The 19766-nt window shown below is 35.5% G+C and overlaps 3 protein-coding genes and 1 long non-coding RNA gene across 8 annotated transcripts; 1 reads left to right on the top strand and 3 right to left on the bottom strand.

The window, feature by feature from the left end:
• Positions 1 to 1888: 1888 nt before the first annotated feature.
• On the bottom strand, positions 1889 to 3893 carry LOC116167998 (glutamate receptor ionotropic, delta-1-like). Its single transcript, XM_031483633.1, has 7 exons — positions 3738 to 3893; positions 3514 to 3684; positions 3132 to 3468; positions 2901 to 3085; positions 2590 to 2852; positions 2060 to 2542; positions 1889 to 2009 (listed from the first exon to the last, which is right to left on the bottom strand). The coding sequence occupies exons 1-6, from the start codon at positions 3891 to 3893 to the stop codon at positions 2110 to 2112; spliced, it is 1545 nt and encodes a 514-aa protein (XP_031339493.1). The 3' UTR covers positions 1889 to 2009; positions 2060 to 2109.
• Positions 3894 to 6560: 2667 nt separating this feature from the next.
• LOC116168691 lies at positions 6561 to 7761 on the bottom strand. The gene is made up of 2 exons (XM_031484641.1): positions 7483 to 7761; positions 6561 to 7427 (listed from the first exon to the last, which is right to left on the bottom strand). Exon 2 carries the CDS (start codon positions 7391 to 7393, stop codon positions 6632 to 6634), a length of 762 nt encoding a protein of 253 aa, XP_031340501.1. The 5' UTR covers positions 7394 to 7427; positions 7483 to 7761; the 3' UTR covers positions 6561 to 6631.
• A 1418-nt stretch (positions 7762 to 9179) lies between these two features.
• Positions 9180 to 11336, bottom strand: LOC116168706. Its single transcript, XR_004144821.1, has 3 exons — positions 10520 to 11336; positions 9283 to 9438; positions 9180 to 9222 (listed from the first exon to the last, which is right to left on the bottom strand). It is a non-coding gene; the product is annotated as an uncharacterized LOC116168706 (long non-coding RNA).
• A 636-nt stretch (positions 11337 to 11972) lies between these two features.
• Positions 11973 to 13358, top strand: LOC116168697. Of its 5 annotated transcripts, none has more exons than XM_031484651.1 (5): positions 11976 to 12226; positions 12277 to 12477; positions 12531 to 12647; positions 12699 to 12920; positions 13114 to 13358. In XM_031484651.1, the coding sequence occupies exons 1-4, from the start codon at positions 12172 to 12174 to the stop codon at positions 12908 to 12910; spliced, it is 585 nt and encodes a 194-aa protein (XP_031340511.1). In that variant the 5' UTR covers positions 11976 to 12171; the 3' UTR covers positions 12911 to 12920; positions 13114 to 13358. The 5 variants fall into 5 exon arrangements, 4 of the variants coding, with proteins under 4 accessions (XP_031340512.1, XP_031340511.1, XP_031340514.1 ...); XR_004144809.1 differs by having other exon boundaries at positions 11981 to 12226; positions 12772 to 12920; XM_031484652.1 differs by lacking the exon at positions 13114 to 13358 and having other exon boundaries at positions 11973 to 12226; positions 12699 to 12975.
• Positions 13359 to 19766: the final 6408 nt, after the last annotated feature.

The following is a 19766-nucleotide window of genomic DNA, read 5'->3' as shown; positions in this document are numbered from 1 at the left end:
TGTCTCTTGAACTATAATTGCTTTTGCAACCAGGGACGCAGCACGTATTTGGCATTTTCTTACTTATTCTGTTCGAATATAGTTAATTTAACTGTACAACATTAAACTACTTGGAATTAATTACATTAAAAGTCGATATGACGGCCGCCGTCAGTTGTGACGTCAACGCAATAGTGGGGATGAGTGTCACGGCTAGTTCTATCGGTAGGCTACGCTTAAACCAACTAGTTAAATAAAATAGGATAAGTAAGAGCGAGAGTAAGAGTTGATATAGGTACTGAGTGTTTCTTTAATTACTTTAAAAGCAGAGNATAGAATGTGGCCTGTAGAATCCATCAATTTCAAACAGTTCCAAGATTGGGCTACTAGTTCAAAAGTTACAGCCCTTTGAATTTTCTTTCGAAATTGGTTTCTAGTCTATAACTTTTGATTGAGAAGTCTGATCGAAAAAGTACGAATTGTTTTGGATTCTACGCACCAAAATTAATAAGAAAAAGTGTTTTCCCGAGAAATTTTGGTGTAGTCGATTTTTGGTAAAAAAGGAAGGTTATACACTGCCTTTTTTTGAGGCCCGAAAAAAAATTGTCTCAGATCGACCCGGAAAAAAATTTTCTTATAGAATGTGGCCTGTAGAATCCATAATTTCAAACAGTTCCAAGATTGGGCTACTAGTTCAAAAGTTACAGCCTTTGAATTTTCTTTCGAAATTGGTTTCTAGTCTATAACTTTTGATTGAGAAGTCTGATCGAAAAAGTACGAATTGTTTTGGATTCTACGCACCAAAATTAATAAGAAAAAGTGTTTTCCCGAGAAATTTTGGCGCAGTCGTTTTTTGGTAAAAAAGGAAGGTTGTACACTGCCTTTTTTTGAGGCCCTAAAAAAAAATTGTCTCAGATCGACCTGGAAAAAAATTTTCTTATAGAATTTGACCCGTCGAATCTACAATTTCAAACAGTTTGAAGATCGGGCTACTAGATCAAAAGTTACAGCCCTTTGAATTTTTTTTCGAAATTGGTTTTTTGTTCATAACTTTTTATTGAGAGGTCTTAATCGAAAAAGTACGAATCGTTTTGGATTCTACGCACCAAAATTAATAAGTGTTTTCCCGAGAAATTTTGGAGTAGTCGATTTTTGGTAAAAAAGGAAGGTTAAGTATTCAAATACAATGCGCAGTATTCGAATACTTCTCAAAGTATTCAAATACCTTGCGAAGTATTCGAATACTTGACGAAGTATCCAAATACTAAATATTTGCGAAAGTATTTGAGTTACAAATACAAATACTGCTTCCATAAAAGTATTTAATTACAAAGTCTTGAATACTAAAAAGTATGTAGGTACAAAATCGAATACTGCCCAGCTCTGGTTGTATCTGTGAAACTGCTATTAGTTCTTACAACTAAGAGACTACCTACTCACATCTTCTGTACTTTCCGGAATGATTATCGAATTATCGATTTCATCTGAAACTTAGGCACTGACCTTAACACCCGCTGTAAAGAAACCCAACGACGCGTCCCAAATAGGTCGCCTGATCACATTTTTGAAGATTCCTTCATGGGTAGAAACCGATGAGCACACTTAGACAATGGACATACTTTAGAGCTATCACACGAGAAAGCGGAAGTGGTGATTTCTCCTTTTCAGGCACCAGCTAGGCTAGGTGAATCAATCAATCAAGTAATGAAACCCCTTGTGGGGCTGTGGGCAATGTGACTCCTCGTCATATTTAAAAATGTATGGGGCGTTGCAAACTTTAGGGCTCAAATTGCAAAAATTATTTTTGCATAAAAATTGGCCTCCCTTGACACAAACCTCGGTCGGTTCTTGGATTTTGCCAATTTTTAGAGAGGTACAAATTTTCGTTGGGATACCTTGCATAGTTTATGATTTGTAAATGGTGTCGCCAGCCATACTAATCCAAAGAGACTGTAAACCATTCTGTGTAGGATGAAAAAGCACTCAATCTAAAATTGTTTAATATCAATAAGATGTTCAAGACAGTCACACTGAAATTATTTCTTTAAACATATATCTACAGTCAATAACCGATAATTACCTAAGTGTTCTAATGGATAAAAAAGCGCATTTCGTATACCTGCCATGGTTTTACACACTGCTTCGCATCCGTTTCACAAAAATGAGTGAGGATGCCGCCCGAATTGGAACTAGTCGTACTTCGCCTTGGCAACTGGTAACCCAATAATACCTCCCGTTTATAAATTTCTTAGTAACGGTTGGGAAATAATCCAAGCAAGGCGATAACAACATATTCATAAAGTGGGCTGGCGGAAGGCTTATTTTTGATTCCTTTGTAAACACCCTACTTTGTCTTTGTTTAAGTACCTTCCTACTGATTTCTGCACAAAACATAATTAAAGCTAGCAGAAAACCCCCCACCAATATATAATAGGCCAGTGCCACGTGAGTGTTGTTTAGTTGCCTTTTTACTCTACGCAAATTAAGTGGGCAAATGTCTCCATCTGGAAGATGCATTTTAGTCAAATGTTGCACCAGGCCGGTCTCCACTAGGTTGCGTATGCTGAAACAGAATTAATCTTTGGATTGCCTCTGATTTACTTAACGTACGCTTTGTCAAACAATGATCCAAATCTGAATGACCTGGAGTAAGCAAAAGCACGAGGTGAAGTGTACACAGAACCCAAGTTGATAAAAGGGCATCCCTGTTGCGTTTGGATGCGTTGGTGCAAAACCCTATTTATGTTGGGCTGCTCGGCGATGTATACGTGACTTTGGTTATTGCTAATGCAATGCGTGAGAATGTCATCATCGTTGCTATTGACAAAGACTTTCCTTGAATTTTTGTAAGTGACGTGAAGTTCTTCCAAATTCTACAAACAGCGGTAACAGCGAAATTTCAAGATCCTAAATGGCCTTACATTGTTGATTAATGTTTCAATTAGACTGTCTGTCTTTATTATCAACGGGTACCTCTTGGACGCAATGTCACTAACCGATAAGGGAAGCTCAGATATTGTCAGGTAAGTCGTTAGGTTGGCAGTGTAAATTGCGGTGATCAGAGTAGCAAATATCCACCATGAAGCAATCGTCACTCGCGCGGAATCTTCGAGTAAAGTGTTAGTATGGACACTGTAAGAAAAAGGACGCACCTGTTTTTAGTCCTAAGGTAGTAGTTTGCTTTAGTAAAGCGCCATATACAAACCACCAACAGTCAATTAATGACTTTCTTTGGGCTAACGTATTGCAGTATCTTTTAAAAATCCGCATGAGAGAAAATAATGCAAATCCGACAACTATCAGCGAACACAAGATGCAAATCCAAAGATTCGTTGAAAACGGTTCGAGTAATCCAAACGTGTCCGACGCCAGTTTCTCTGGGCGTTTCCTTATAGCGACCCATTCGCCCATGTCTAAGGTTGTTGAGAAAGTGGTGTATTCCGAGTAGAGTGCTGTGACAGGTAGAAACGCGGCTGCCAAGTCAACTTGCTAAAGAAAGAAAAGTATACATGAATATTTCTCTTTGTAACTTACTTCATTATAAACTAAACCGAGAAGACCCTTTTCCTGTGAACCTAAACGATTTTCACGAACAACAGAAAACTGAAATCCGTACATCTTCTGTAAAAGTTCGATTACTTGGAAGGCTGCCCCTGTTCCATACCAGGTATCGTTGTGCCAATGTGCATCACTAAGTACTCCATTCTATACAAAAGAAGAACAAGTGAATCTTCAAATGTGTGATAGTATGACTTTACCTGAAGGGTACCAATTTTCAAATGTTTTCCACGCAATTCTTTCTCTAATCCAGCTACAGCTGGGGTTGGAAATTTCTCAAAATGTGATGTGATTGGATTTTCAAGTAACAACGCTGATATATTAATTATTATATTGCAGTAGTAGCATTTGCCCATGTTTCTATGATCAAAATGAAGTAGGTAATGCTAAGGTCTCGTTCCTTTATAGATACCTACACAACCGTAACGCATGCGATTTTAGGTACACCCTCCGTAATTTATTGTACCCATACAATAAAATCATGATTGGACGGATTCATTGTTACAACCTATAATTAATTCATAAGCTTGTGCTTTGATAATTTTATAAAAACCCTTTCTACTCAATCAAAAGCAATATTGAACTGTTAATGACTTATACAACTTGCTGTGGATTTTTTGTCTCATGAATAAAGCAGCGTACGATTTTAATTAATATAATGATGGAGCAGGGAAATAGTCTCTTTTGTGCAGGTAATTAGATATTATTAATTAATGTAAGTTGTTCCAAGAAATGTGTTTAATTCACATACACTGTTCGATAAACTTGCGAATGATAACAATGTGCGTGCATATTTTACACTAAAAAATGCGGAAGTACTAATTGAACTGCTCGAATTAGTTTAGTATCACTGGTTTTGTAATTTTTTTCTCTATCGACTGACGTAAAAATCCAATATGGCGTAAATTTAAAATAATAAAGTTGATGTGAATATCTTGAAAACCGCAATTTTGAAAAAAAAATTCTATTTCCATTGAATTTATCCCATCGAATCTTGCAACTTTTATTCGAAACTTTTTTCGATAGCTCTCTTTGTTACTAAAATATTTGGACTTTTAAAAATGGCGTTTCTCACTTTTTTCCAAATTATCTACGAAACGAATTATTTTTTTCAAAACATCGCATCGGAATATCCATGAGCGTCAGAAACTATCACAGAGTTGTATATAAGTAAATAGAGAGACAGTCTTGTAGCGAAAAATTGACTCCAATTGAACCTTGCGCAGGCCGTTGGTGAGTGTGCGCAGTAATCGACAAGACGACGACAGAACCGGCTTCAAATTAAATGGCCCTTAAAGCAGGCTCGGCTTGAAAATAATATGGTTTCTCATTACAAAAAAATTGAAAAGGAATACAATGTGTGGTGAATAACTTTGTTAACATAAACCCTGTGTCTTGAATAAATAAGAAACGTTACAATCGAAACATTACAATCGTTAAGGACTTTTAATACAGTAGATTACAGCTGGCAAGGGGCTCACAACAGAAATGGAGAAAAGATTTTTTGAGATTCTGTTATAAAGGGAGTACTATTTGTTGTGCCATAGAGTTTAAAGATCTATTTATACACTCAGTAAGTATAAAAATAAGCAATGAAAGAATAAAATAAGGTGAAATTTTATTTTAGTTGCGGGACAGAATTTCAGATGTGCATATACCGAAAACAGATTCGGAAGAGGGTAGCCACAAAGTCGACAAACCCCAAATGCAAATAACTGAAAAATGGAGTGTAAGCTTTGTATCCAGCTACCCTTTTCCGAAAAAAAAATGATAGATACCCACGACATTCCCATTATTGGTGGTGTAAAAATTGCATGTGCTTATATCTCAGAAATGAGACAATGAGAAAATGATAGACGTGAACGAAGTATAGGTACACCAGAAGGCCGAGTCGAAATTTCAAATGTGAACTTTCAAAAACAGAGTATCGGAAGAGGGTAGGTACTTACAATTGATAAGATGTTCAGGTTGCCTCATAGATAAAACCTATCAATTGTGGGTACAGCATCCAGATCCTTGAATGTTGAAAAGCACGTTTTAGGGGACCTACTTAATTAATATTATGCTTTTCTATCTACTTTTTGTGAGTAAAACTGGCCTTTGATCACTATAGTGAGCAAAATTTGTTAATCGGTTAATATGCCTTCGGTTAGCTGTGTAAACTATATTTCAAAAACATCATAGTACGTGTTAAACATTTCGCAAGTGTTACTTATTTTAATTAGCATTGGTTGTATTGTGGAAAAAATTATGTTTAGTACGCTTGAGCAAAGGCGCTCGCTCGTGTGTTCAAATCGAGTTCGAGAGTAAACAGTGCCTTCGCTCACTTGTAAAAAAATAACTATTTATTTAGAATGTTTTTATTCATAGAAAAATTGTCTTTTTTAAGAACCAAAGGAAGTACAATATGTATCCATTTGAACAAATGTTATCATAGCCCTACAAAACAGTCAAAAAAATTATTGAACAGTATTAGATAACTAAAACTACGACTATAACTAGATTATGTATAGGGAATTCGGGGAAAAGTGAACCAGTTAAGGTTTGTCAAATAATATGACATATGAGAATATTGATTACGAATAGGTACTTTTTGTTCGTACAATAACAGAACCATTTAGCTACATGTTTCAATATCTAAAAACTAAAAAGCAGTTGTACCTATAAGTATGTAAGTAATATGTTCCAATCTACCCGTGGTAAGACAAAGGTGTTCCACTTTCCTCTATATGGTCTCATAAGTTTTACTATATATGTATACTGGTCAACAAATTATTTATTATACTTAATATTTACTTTGTTTCTTTACAAAACTATGTTTGATATTAGATGCCTAACATAAGACATTAACAATGCTTGAATGTAATAATAAACGAGTTAAGTTATAGGTATACCTATTAGACTATACACTTACCAGTAGAATTTTACTATGATACAAACAAACATTTCATCCACAACTGAAAGACTTTCGCCTACCGTGCTCTTGTTCTTACACTATTACTAACTTATAACTTACACTATTACTAACTTATAACTAGGTTATCTTCAAGAATAATTTAAAATTTGAAAAGGTAGTTTATCCCAAATTCCCCTACTACTGATTAGAAAATAAAATCAACTTGGTATATTTTTTCCTTATGAGTTCACCACGAGCCAATTGACTTTGTCTTCGAGTTACATGGTGCAGTCTGATTTTCGTGTAACAAAATACAGCTGTTTTGATGACTCTCATTATGTGACTTTCTTCAAGGATTGAACATTCTAATCGATGATCATCGAGAGATTTAAAAAATTTGTTCTCTGCAAACATTGACATTGCCAATTGATGGCAAAATGTCAAGTAAAAATTGTCGTCCTTCGGCATTTTACCATCCGTGATCGTAAATACCTTTTTAATGTTTTTCTCCACAATGAACATCACTTCCATAAGATCGTTAGAAGGTCGCAGCAGTCCTCCTTTATCTCGTTGGTCCACAAGCAACAGAGCTGTGTCTATTGTGGAAGACGTCGAAGCTACATCGTGTAAACTTACGATGCATGTCTGGCACTTGATTTTTCGCTTCATCATTCTGACCACAAAACCGGAAATGTAGCCTACCACATTTTGGCAGAAGGCAGTCAGAGGAGGTAGGTTTGGAATGGCGTAGTCGTGATCACCGATTTGCATGTCGCTACAATCGAGTCCAAACTTCTTTATCATATGAAGATCGTCCACTGAAATTGCGTAGATTTTTCGCTGAGATGTGGAGGGCACGGCGGAAAGCAAGTAAGTGGAATCCTGTATAGTGCAGTTCCCTTTAATGTTCCTCAAGTCATGGCGGACGAGAAGTCGTTTAAATGTATGATAAAACTGCATCGCAGTTGGATTATTATTCCAGCCGTTGCGTGCTCTGGAATGTCGTCTTTTAGAAAAAGATTTAAGTTTTAAAATTACTTGAAATTTACCTTATGCTACAGAAGTGAAGCTCTAAATGATCCTGACTAACTTTATAGGTCAAAAAATAGGAAAGAGGACCTGCACTTACGTATTGATCATACAGTGCAATGGACGACTTGATAGTGATGATAAAGCCTCTTATAGACGTATTCCTATTAGTTAGATGCAAAAATCTCCCATCCCCTGTTTTGAGACTGCTGAGGTAGTCCACAGAACTGAGTAGGATCGGTTTCCAATAGGATATATTATTCTCTCTCAAGGGAGTGTGACATCCCTTACCAATAGGGTTTCTTGAATTCAGCAAATCGAAGAGATTATTCACAATTTTCAGAAATCTTATTGTTGGGCTTGCGTTTTGGAAGCTTGGATGCTTCATTTTTGTCTGTAAAAAGTCGATGGCTTCTGAAACACTATTGCTCAGGGTTTGAGTAGCTAACTTTACCTAAAAGTACACAACAACAAAAACTAATGCATTCAGCTGAAAGTAATCCACTTACTTTCATTTTTTGTGACTGCCACTCAATATGCGTCTTGGAGAGTTTATTGGCAAAACGCAGACCTTCCTGTTCTTGCAGTGCATGCAGCCGCTCGACAAGTGCCCATTCAACTCTTTTTCCTTCATCGTCTATCAGTACACCAAGAGTAGCCCAACAATTCCTCAGCAATTTGAGCATATGGCATGCATCCAATATACAATGTACAGGTTGCTCTGTAGAAGGGTGAAAGAAATAAGGTTGAAGTGTGAAGATATTTTTCACTTTGGCACCCAGATCTTCCATCATAGTAAAGTTCGCATTAGGGCCATCTGATGTAAGTGAAGTGATGCACACACCTACATCATTCAATTTAATGAGTGCTTCTTTCACTACACTGGCCTTAGTTGCTCCTGTTAAGCCAGTTATGAAGAAATAGGCAATAGGTAATTTCCAATGTCCATCAATTGCAACCACCATCAGTACAAGGACTTCTGTTGCACATTCTAGGTTATCGTCTTCTATGCCTGTACCTAGATCCACATATCCCCATGATTTCCCAGCAACAAAATCAATTTGTTTTTTAATGGCCATCTCATCCAACATTAAGGCACACAAAGTTGATTTACCCAATCTATTGTTTTCTTCCACCTTTCCTTTCAAGAGATCAAAAGAGGTCTGCGAAAAACCAGGCAAGCAGTAAATATTTGACATCCATGCTCTTATGGTCGATTTGGCCGGTAGTGCAAGTCTAAAGGTCTTTCTAACATATTCGTAGGCCCTACTTGAAAAAAAATTGAGCGTCATGGCGAAACTTCTCAGTTCTGGCGGGAATATTTTTCTGGTGACCTTGCCCTTCCTTGAGTTGTCAAACAGTCTCTTCATCAAAACTGCTGGCACACCACTGCACGATGTTTCAATAATATTATAGGCTTCATCGTTAATGAGTTTTTTATTTCTCAGGTGCAGAACAAGGTTCTTCAAGCTTGTAACTTTTGCCGATAACCTTACGATTCTGCGTTTTGAAGTTTTTAGTCGAGTCGTCAATAGCGTTCGTTTAGCCTTGTTTTGCACCAAACCTTGCTTCATTTTTCGAGGACTCAAACTGTAAAATTGTTCAATTAGAAGTTACGCCAACAAAAAATAGGTACGTACGAATAGCAGTGATCCAGTCTCGTCAACTTTCTTCTTTTTTTGGGCGATCCTACCAAACCATCTGAATCACTTTCTTCAATCGCACTGGAATTTGACGGTAAGGGTTCTATGGGATTCAAACTGTAAAAATGATCAATAAGAAGTTGCGCCAACAAAAAAGTTTTTGAAATAGGTACGTACCAATAGCAGTGATCCAGTCTCTTTAACTTTCTTCTTTTTTCGGGCGATCCTACCAAACCATGTGATTCACTTTCTTCTATCACATTTGAAATTGAAGATAAGGGTTCTAATGCTTCTGCAGCGACTGGCAACAGTAGAGGCTGGCGTTTGGTTAATCTACAGACAAAATTTATTGTATCAACAAAGAAATAATAGCCCGAGAGCTGGTAGACATTTTTGGGTAGGTAGTTGAGGCACGCTGAAAACTTGTCCAATACTTCTCCAATAATACTGACCCAAACAGAAAACTGCAGACCTGGCTGAGAAGTAGCGGGGCTAATACTTTGCCAGGCGCCTTCAAAGTTTGAAAAAATGTATACTGGCCGCCATAAATACATGAACACCCACTGTACTTTGATCACTTTTGATCTTCAAGATCATCTAAACTGTTTCCAGGTAAATCATTTAGCCATCAACCCATCATACCCCACTCCATTGGTGGTAGATGCCGCTGAACGCCACAGTACTGTAGATGTCGTTTTTCTGGCTTAGTGTTACTTTAATTTGTATCATGTTGAAACGTTTATCGTTTCTTATTTCGAAATAAAAGTGTAAACAAATATAGCAAACGAGTTCCTGGGTATAGCTATAGCTAGGCATTCGTATTATATAAAGCTATGCTGAATTTCATTCAATTTGGTTCATATAAATAACGAAGATGCCAAAAGGGCATTCCTTATTTTTGCCCTACATTACCAATTCACGAACTCCGATTTACAAATTTGAAAAACAATCACCTGCAAAATTTCATCGTAATCGGTCCATTTGTTTTCGAGATATCGTGCTAACGGACAGACGGACAGACATCACAAAATTATGAACTCGTTTGGAGTTCGTTAATAAAAACAATTGTCCTGAAACTTTCATCAAAATTGATCAAAGTATAGTGGGTGTTCATGTATTTATGGCGGCCATTATATACATTTTTTCAAACTTTGAAGGCGCCTGGCGAAGTGTTAGCCCCGCTACTCTCCAGTCAGGTCTGCAATTCTGTGTTTGGGTTATTATTGAAGAAGTATTGGACAAGTTTTCAGAGTGCCTCAAATACCTACCCAAAAATGTTTACCAGCTCTCCTACTATGAGCGCTTGAGGTACACCTCAGGAAAGAAAATAGTCAAAGTGAATGTTTTTGTATAGTTTTGATAAATCTATATGAACAGTTTATATACCCACTTATACCTAAATAAAAATACTCACTGATGTTGAAGTTCTAAATGTGTACGAAGTGAAGTAAAACCAGGTTTTTCAGGCCTCAATTTCAACGTTGGCAAAGCGCCTTTTTTCAATTTTCCACTTGGTAAAAAACTTGCAGAGGAGAAATGAAGAGAGCAAATAACATTATGTGCACTAATGTCGTCCTCTCGATTTCTTCCCAAAGCATGTAGCCATAAAACACGTCTAGCGTTAGTTATCCTGAAAATACAGTAACACAATATGCAATTGCTTGTTATTTATTTATGGATATATAGTTACCTACTTATACTTACTTAAAAAATTTTATTCCCTGAGTAGGTTCTCGCATTTTGCAGAAGGGCACAAGACAAACTTTTGGCATTTTTGACGAGCAAAAAGTTCAAAATAAAAACAACAAAATGTGCGTTCAGTTTTATACGTTGATCGATTATCGATTTCGTTTGATACGACTGGATCCGACTTTTTAGAGCGAGCTCGCGGATTTAAAAAACAGCTGACTAATAAGTAATTCGGTAGCCTTAGAAATTAGCATTAGCTGTTTCTCCTGGACTTTTAACTTAGGTGTAACCTGCGTATTAAAATGAACCCTGAACAGCTTTTAGCTGTAATTAATTTTTCGAAAATTATGTTTAATGAAGAATCTAATTAAGAATAAAACCCCCATCAAAACTTGCATATACTTCCAAAAGTTCTGAACTTTGCGGAAAAATTGCTCTTCGATTTCCATCTCTTTATTTTAAGCAGCACTTTCGATTGCGGTCTGAAACCATTGATTATACACACCTGTATAATCACTGCTGAAACATTTAAATAGTTATAAAGGTAGGTACTACAATCATGTAGGATCAACTGAAAAATAAATTTATTAAAAGACTCGCATTTTAAAATAAGCTTTATTTATGCACAGATCTTCGCCTACTAAACATTGAAATAGCGGCAAAGAGTATAATGTAATGAGGCATGCTTAAATTATTGCTCCAAAGCGTCCGTTTATTTACAAATGAATCTGAAGCAAATGACAAGATTTTGCTCTGCTTTGTATGTAATTATGTAACTGAATGCAGCCAAAATCGCGCTGCTTCTCCTTTCACGCACCGCGCATGCGTCCCAACGGCTCCGCCATTAAAAGTCGGCCACTGTAGTTGGGGTTATTTTTCCACGCGCAGGTCGTATGTACTGCCCCTCTATTTACTTATATACAACTCTGTGGAAACTATACAACTTTGCCAATTTAACCGAAGTTGTAATAATAACAAAGATAGCCATGTTATCCTACTCAATTTAAGACACCCTGTATACGGTTACTCGGTAGTCGTTTGCATAATGGATTTGGTTTTTGGAAATTATTCCTTGGGGTTTTCTAACGAAACGATGATTCATAATAATCATAGATTTAATGAGGTAGATAGGAAAATTTCAGTTTCTGGAAAATTGATTATTTGAACCAAATACTGTATATGCTGCGATGATGTTCTTGTCACAATGTGTAGGTATGTATTAAAAAGTGAAATGACAATATAGGTGTGGATGATCTATTCCTGTTTATCTATTTCTGACATTGATACCTTTATTTGCAATTAACTGTAATATCAATCTTATCAGTAGCAAGTACGGCCCACTCCTTTTCTATCGTTGTATTGTATACATAACTGATCATGACACTTGTGTCAAGATCCTTCGATACATTTTGGCTCCTACTAGCCTATATTCGTAAGTATCTAATCCTCTCGAGTACATGAATGTACTGAGCTATCTTTTAGATTGTTTCACCTATGCTAATAATATAAGTTTATATACTGAAATAAACGGAACGTACGATACGTCGAAACCTTACTGCTTCAGATTTACCTGGCTAGGAACAGAGTTCACGAAGGAAAATGTGATCAATACAACTTGCGCGGAAATTTTAGACGCCAAAAGAGATAATCACATCCCGTGTAGAAATCCATTGGTAATAACATGTAAAAAAATGTAAGGACGATTTACTGCATTAGAATCACTGGTGCGATTGTAGATGATGGTTCACCACCTGACATCAACTACATCTGGGAACACCACAGAGATCAAGTGGTAACACGACAAGCTAATGGACAAGTTTGTGTGAAGTACAGTTTCATCTATAACAATGTTGGTGAGTGCCCCATGATTGACCTACATTCTTCTGTCCTTTTTTTTGTCATAGTTCAAAATATAACGTATCTCACTACAAAAGTCTCAATGAGTGGAGAAAGCGCGGTAACCGATGGTTGTTACAGGCAAACTGTTGATGGGCATGAAGTCGAGCTATGCGTTTGTAAGTCGTTCTCTGGAATAGGAAAACCGTGTAATACGGCATCTAGAAACGCAATTCCGATGGTTACTCTATTTTTGACCACCATATTAATTATTAAATAAATACCCTAAGGTACATTGTCATAAGATTTAAAATTTATTTTTTAATACAGTTCATATATAACGCACGTATGTACTTGTGATTTGGTTTTTTTAATCGAATTTTAATAGAATTATTTGCAGTTCTCGTTTAGTGAACTCAATTTTTTGTGGTGTCATATTTCATCTTCAAGGCCATCAAAGATTAATGGTCCTATCTTTTGTAGGTTAAAGGCTACTCGCCTCCTATTTAAATGGTATATTTTTAACGTTTGTACTCTGAAAGACGACAACCATTGGACTTTGAACGGCGAGAAAACTTTGGACTTTGAACAGCGACCAACATTTGGATTTTGAACGGCGAGCAACCTTAATTTTAATTTCAAAGGTTACCATCGTTAACATTTATGACATTATAATTTAGTTTTGAAAGTCCTCGTCAGTTCTCGTCAGGAACAACGCAAAAATAAAAAAATGCAATAACAAGTCTTTGTTTTATGTATTATTTGTGGAAATATCAAAAAAGTATAAAGAATAAGCATTCTGTAAAAATAGTCTCTTAGTAGGGGGTATTTTTATATTTTTCATAGCCTGCTTAGTTTTTAATTTTGTTCAAAATATCCCTCAAAAACATTAAAAACAATCAGTTTGTAACACGCTGTATACATGACTACGACCTTTTCTTTCACTAAATTTGCCTACTGCATCAACATAATTGATTTCTAGAGAGATTTCTTTTTATATGGATAACATTGGTGCAAATAAGTTTTTTTTTATTTAATTTGTGTGCCTCGACTACTAGTGGCCATTGGCACGTCTACAAGTACCTTTACTTACAATGCGCGAATTTGTAATAATATTTCGCTTATTAGACTATTATATAAAATTGCACAAGTTTGTACGTTTTTAATACTTTTCGGTAATGTCTTAACTTAAGTTTGTAGAAACCGCCCCCTTTCTCCCCCTTTAAGCCGCCACTGATCATAATCTTTATCTTAAACTGACAGTTATTATTACATATATACTTACACTATTTGAAATGGCAAGGTAGGTATATTGATTCTATGTATAATCAAACACATTTTTTTCTTTAAATTTGGACTTTAACATTGAAATTGCTGTAGCTGATTACAGGAGTACAAAAAATAGCGTAGGTATACGCCACAGGACTAAAGTGCGCCCTAATCCCTCGGGTGCTTGTTGTCCTCAACTACGTTGCGGTTAACGATCTGCACCTAGTCCTACTCACTTGGTATGTAATATACCACTTTTTAATTAAAAAAGGTGCACTAAAAATGTAATATGGAGTACAAGTATGAGCCCAAAATAGGGACAATAACTTATTTAAGTTACTTCATTTGCCGTGGTAGCAATGGTCTTTCGGGGGTGAATCTTCCGCAAACGTATTTTCTTGATACGAATCTTCCGGGGGCGAATGTTCCGGTGGTGAATATTCCGAGGCCGAACTTTTCTAGGGGCGAATTTACCACACACAGTTTCTTAAACACTCAGAATTGTACATTCAGATTTCAGACACATATGTACGGTTTTGGTCAGAAGTAATGTTCCTCGATTATCTCAAGTGTAGCACATAATTAATATACCGGATCTCCTGTGAGATTTGAGCTTCTTTTCAACATGAAGAAAATGCCTAAGATTGAAATGAAATTGAACTAATTCACGGAGAAACTGACACATTGGTACTTTTTCTACAGTTGCAGTTTCTAAGGAAGGACATTTACTTCTGACCACGACTGTACCTTTTATAAAATTAAAAGGTTGTTAATAGTTCCACATAGGTATTTTTCTCAACCTCATAACAAAAGAAACGCGGGGTACCGTACCGTTTCTGCACTTGCCAGTACAGTAAGTACATTCACATTGTCATAAAATAGTTTATGTTGACGACTACTGTTAGGAATTAATTTCAGAATAATTTATAACATATTTTATAAAGGACGAAGAATATTCTGCAGCGTGAATCTAAGCTAGAACTGGTCCAGAGGAAGTTATTCCAGTAATTATTGCGTGAGCAAGTGCACATTCAAAATAACAAAATGTACAACCATTGAATTTATAACTATCTATAAATTCAATGGTACAACCATCACCGCACTTTCAAATTCAGTACAGCGAACTATTCACTTAACTTTAAGTTTCAATTACAATCGAGAGATGGGAGCACGTATATAATTGCAATACAAAATTCTGAAATTCGTTTGATCAATAACGTTTCATTTACATATTTTTTGCATTATACGGGACCTACAACAGCGCAAACGGTTTTGCAAGTTTACAACTTACACGAGGAATTAATTTTATACACTATTCAGATTACTGTTGGACAGAATATGATAATCTAGTGACCGCCACTTCCATTTGTAAATTTGTAATCTACGGTCTACACCATACTCCATAGTCCATACGTCTAATTATTATAAAAAATTTAAAAAAATATTGATTTAATACTGGAAGTAGCCAAAGCGACAAGGAAAATGATAGTGGTGAAGATGACTGCGACATTTATTACTAGGTAATATAATTGATTAAGTAGGTAATTATAATTACTTATTCAATGGTATATTATATACAATTAGTAACAGTTAGTTGAGTTAGTTATTATCTACATTAAATTTGAGTATTACCAGGGAGGGGGAATTGTGTCCCAAAGCTTTTCCCCAAGTAAAATAGAGTAAAAAAAGAAATAAGTACATCGCAGGTAAAGTCACATACATATCTCAAACAGCTATTCAAATCCTCACCACTTCGTCATAGGGCTGTATTCCGGGTGTAAATTTTCCAATATCTTCTTATTAACGTTGGAGCCGCGCCGTTTAGAAGCGAAAGTTTTGTATTTCACAATTCAATGGTAGGTAATATGCAATGCAATCAGCGGTCGTATCATACACAAAATCGCAGGTACGTCACGCTTTGTCAACAGACGTTATTATTAGAAGATAATAACCCGAATGTGTGGTTTAGTGGTAGAGCGTTGGGGTACACAGCCGGGAGGTCGGGTGTTTGAACCTGGGTTGAGGTGAATTTTTCATCTGTGGCAGAGATGGGAATTTCCTTAGAGTAGTTTCCAGCATTCTATACTACGAATTAGGTTTTCCTGCAGTTTTCCTAATTCACAACTTTAAGACTTTCTGCAGGGACACCTCTAAAAAGTATTATGCGGGTCACTCTGTAATTGGGCGAAAGCTTGTTCAGGGCCCAGAACAAGAGAGGGACAGTAAATAAATAAATAATCTAAGATATTTCTGTGAGAGAGGGCTAAGAACTGAAAGTAAATTAATCAGCGTATAAGCAAGTGATACAAAATTAGTGACAGTTGGTCATATGCTCCATGTCCGTCACTGTTTATTACTGTCAGAGAAGATGCTTTAATTTCAATGGGTTTTCAACCCATCCACTATTCCATCTCATATTTGGCACAGTTTTAAAGGGGTTGCCATCAACACCTGAAAAGATTAACAATTTTGTTAACACTGTCAGAGAAAAGGCATTAACTTTAGATGGGACTGGAGGGATAAGTGATCAACCCATTAACCTAGGAAAAACCCCTATAGACTACTTTACACTATTATACAATTCAAAGGTTTAAAGAGACTGCAATTATACACTGAAAAGATTAACATATTTTATTACTGTCAGGGAAAAGAGTTTAATTTCCATTGAAACTCAAGCCATTAGTAAACAACCCGTCCACCTAAGAAAAATCCCTCTTTCCTCCTGGGTACAGGTTTAAATGGACTACCGTCAAAAATTTTTTTATTAGGTAGGTACCTACAGTTTATCACCTATTGTATATTTTATAAAGCGATAATTTGACTGCAGGTAATGAATAATTTTTCAGTTTTGCTTCTTTCTAAACTTTTCCTAGTACATTTTTTGATTTTACTATAGCGGTTTGGGAACCAAGGACCTAGTTATTGCAAGGAAAACAACTTTAGGCAATTTCGCTACAGTCAACTTTGCTTGCTTAATCCTTATTTTAACGAATAATGCTATGTTAATTTTTATATTAGATATAGCGCTTTAAACGAACGATTTTGTAACTGAAAAATATGCGTTTTAATCTCTAGACGCGTATATATTTTGGTACATTAATCTCAGAAAACTTTGCCAAGACATATTTCCTAATAAACCTTACGTCGATCACTGCGATATGTCCCTATGGTAATTATGCGTTTACGGAATATACCTACCAATTTGGTGACGTTAGCTGATTGCCGTCTCGCTCCCATAGGGACGAAGGACCCTAAAAGAGAGAGCAAAGCAAAGATGGAAGTAAAGCCGCCGAAGCAACTCGACACCGAGCTGCTGCTCTTTTATTTTGCAAAATACGCCCTCGAGACCAAAGTTTTAATGGATGGAACAGGACTATGAATAACAAAATAATATAATTTTCCTCCTTTTATTGCCTCGATAGGGAAGGAACAGATATTTTTTAGCATAAGGCCGTTTCCTTCCTATTTTTCGTTTCAATTACGTAACTTTTATAAAAGGGAAGTAACTTTTAGTTAATTAGATCCCCAAAGAAGTATCTTGGTTTTTATAACTCGATCAGAATGTATACCTACTGCCAAAAGAGCACACAGACATTCTTCTACGTATTTCATTATAAGGAAAGAATGCCGTCTTTCAGGTATTGCTCGACTTACATATTTCAGGAAGAGTAAACTTGAGATACGCTACGTAACAAAAGATTTTATACAAACACACATTCTTGAGTTATATACGCTTCTTGCCATTTCGGAAGTTTAACCCGAGCTTGAAAAATGTTGTGTTTTCGAAAAACTTTAGTAGTTAAATCGCGCAGGAAGACTAAATATATCGGCGGTTCGAAAGTTCGATCTATTCAGGGAGAAGTCATTTGTGCAAATAGTAGGTAATTTTGCTTGTGATCGTTGTACCAGGATATTTTAGTCGTCTACGTATACTGAAAACTTGGGTAAAAGGCTAAACTAAGTATTCCGTACGCTTAATCAAAGGTAACCTTTTATTTAAGATTTTTAAATTTGTTTTCTAGAAAATTAAAAAAACTGCTCGAATACGTTAACTTTGTATTGAAGGGGGACTAAGTGTAGTGTTATTCATTTTATCCAATTAAGAACTTAAATGGCCCCTGTGAAACATCATTTGAAAGGTTACTTATTTTGCACAATTGCGTTTTTTATTTTTTACTCAAAATAGAACTTTCCATCATCGGATTAGACAAGGGAGAGGCGGATGGACGGACAAATGGATCGAAATGGGGATTTTTTTCAATTTTTCAATGAGGAATGAACTTTCCTGAAATGTTGGAAGAAGCTGATTGTTTTTTATATTCATTTAAGATTTTACTTTGCGTATACCGAAGTTCGACATTTTAAATTCGCTTTTTTCTTCTAGTGTGTTAATTTTGGACTATTATTTGCACTTTTTTATTTTAATTTTCATTTTGAACAATTTATTCTTCTTTATTTTATTTTTTATTACTTGAATATTTCCACATCAGGAATTCCTATATTATTTTGTTATTAGCAACGTTAATACAAGGAAGTTTTGATTAACAGTTTTATCTAGGTTTTTAAGACACTCAAGATGAAATCTAAAATTTTGAAAAAATTCGAATTGCAGCAATTTTCCAAGTGACAACGCCTAAATTATCAGAATATTTTAATTCATAGAACACGGGATCTAAAAGATTACTGTAATATTCGCTCCTGCAGCCGAGTTACACTAAAAATTGCCGTAGAACTAGAATTAATTTGATTCTGTGCGACCCTTTTAAGCCAGACTGTAACAGGTTTAGTTACATTTACAAGGGTTGAAAATTTCACTTGCGTAAACTAAAATTTAACCTCTACGACACTGGCAAAACATTTTTATGACAATTTTATTTGGCCCACGGTTAGCTCAGTAATAAAAATATTTTTTTATACCCCTTACATTGTGGAAGTTTAGCCTTTCCACTTCTCTGCAAACCTGAAATTCAAAATATAATGCTCTGGTTTGATTGAACTGAACTCTAATAAATACCCATATGAACTTAGTTTATTGAATATATTAATCAAAACAAAAGCGATCAACTTGCATATTTATATCCAAGTTATTGGACTTAAAATACTGGCCCGACTCATAAAAAGAAATACAAAAAATGCAATATCTGTCTCGGAATCACGTAGTAATACGAGAAATAATCCTTATCTAAACTGTAATTTTTATAATAAATTCCTGGTATATTCTCCTGTTCAGAATATAAACACACCATTAAATGCTAAACAAAATTTTAATCCAGCCAAAGGAATCACTGAAATCAAATCCATTTTTTTCCAATCAATGAAAATGAAACAAAATAACCATCCTTTGTTTGGATTCGATTCTTATTAATAAATACAATACAAAATCTGTTTCATGCAAATAATTTTGACGGGTCAATTTCTTTAGGAATATTAAAATCACTTCAAAGATCAATTGCTAAAGATAATCTACAAGCCTACTTTGTACAAATCATAAAATTTAAAGTAACTTACAGCAATTGATGTGGGCAATATTCTCTTCTGGTAACAATTAATCTTACCTCCCCTTGGAACATGCCGCTTTCTTTTAGAAAAATGGAAACAGATCAAACGTTGAACATTACGATTAAATGGTCCATTATGTATGCGTTTTAATTTGTCATACAAACTAAATACAAGAAATAAAATTAAATGCATTAAAAAATTACCGACTGAATTTATAGTAAGAAACTAACATTAAAATGACAATTCAACAAATTTCAAAATATAAACACACCTCTAAATGCTAAACAAAATTTTAATCCAACCAAAGGAACCACTGAAATCAAATGCAATTATTTTTCCAATCAATGAAAATGAAACAAAATATCTAT

This window comes from Photinus pyralis, unplaced genomic scaffold, assembly GCF_008802855.1.
Source record: "Photinus pyralis isolate 1611_PpyrPB1 unplaced genomic scaffold, Ppyr1.3 Ppyr1.4_LG4, whole genome shotgun sequence".
NCBI lineage: Eukaryota > Metazoa > Arthropoda > Insecta > Coleoptera > Lampyridae > Photinus > Photinus pyralis.
The sequence above is the reverse complement of the archived record's forward strand: the minus strand, read 5'-3'. Positions and strand labels throughout refer to the sequence as shown.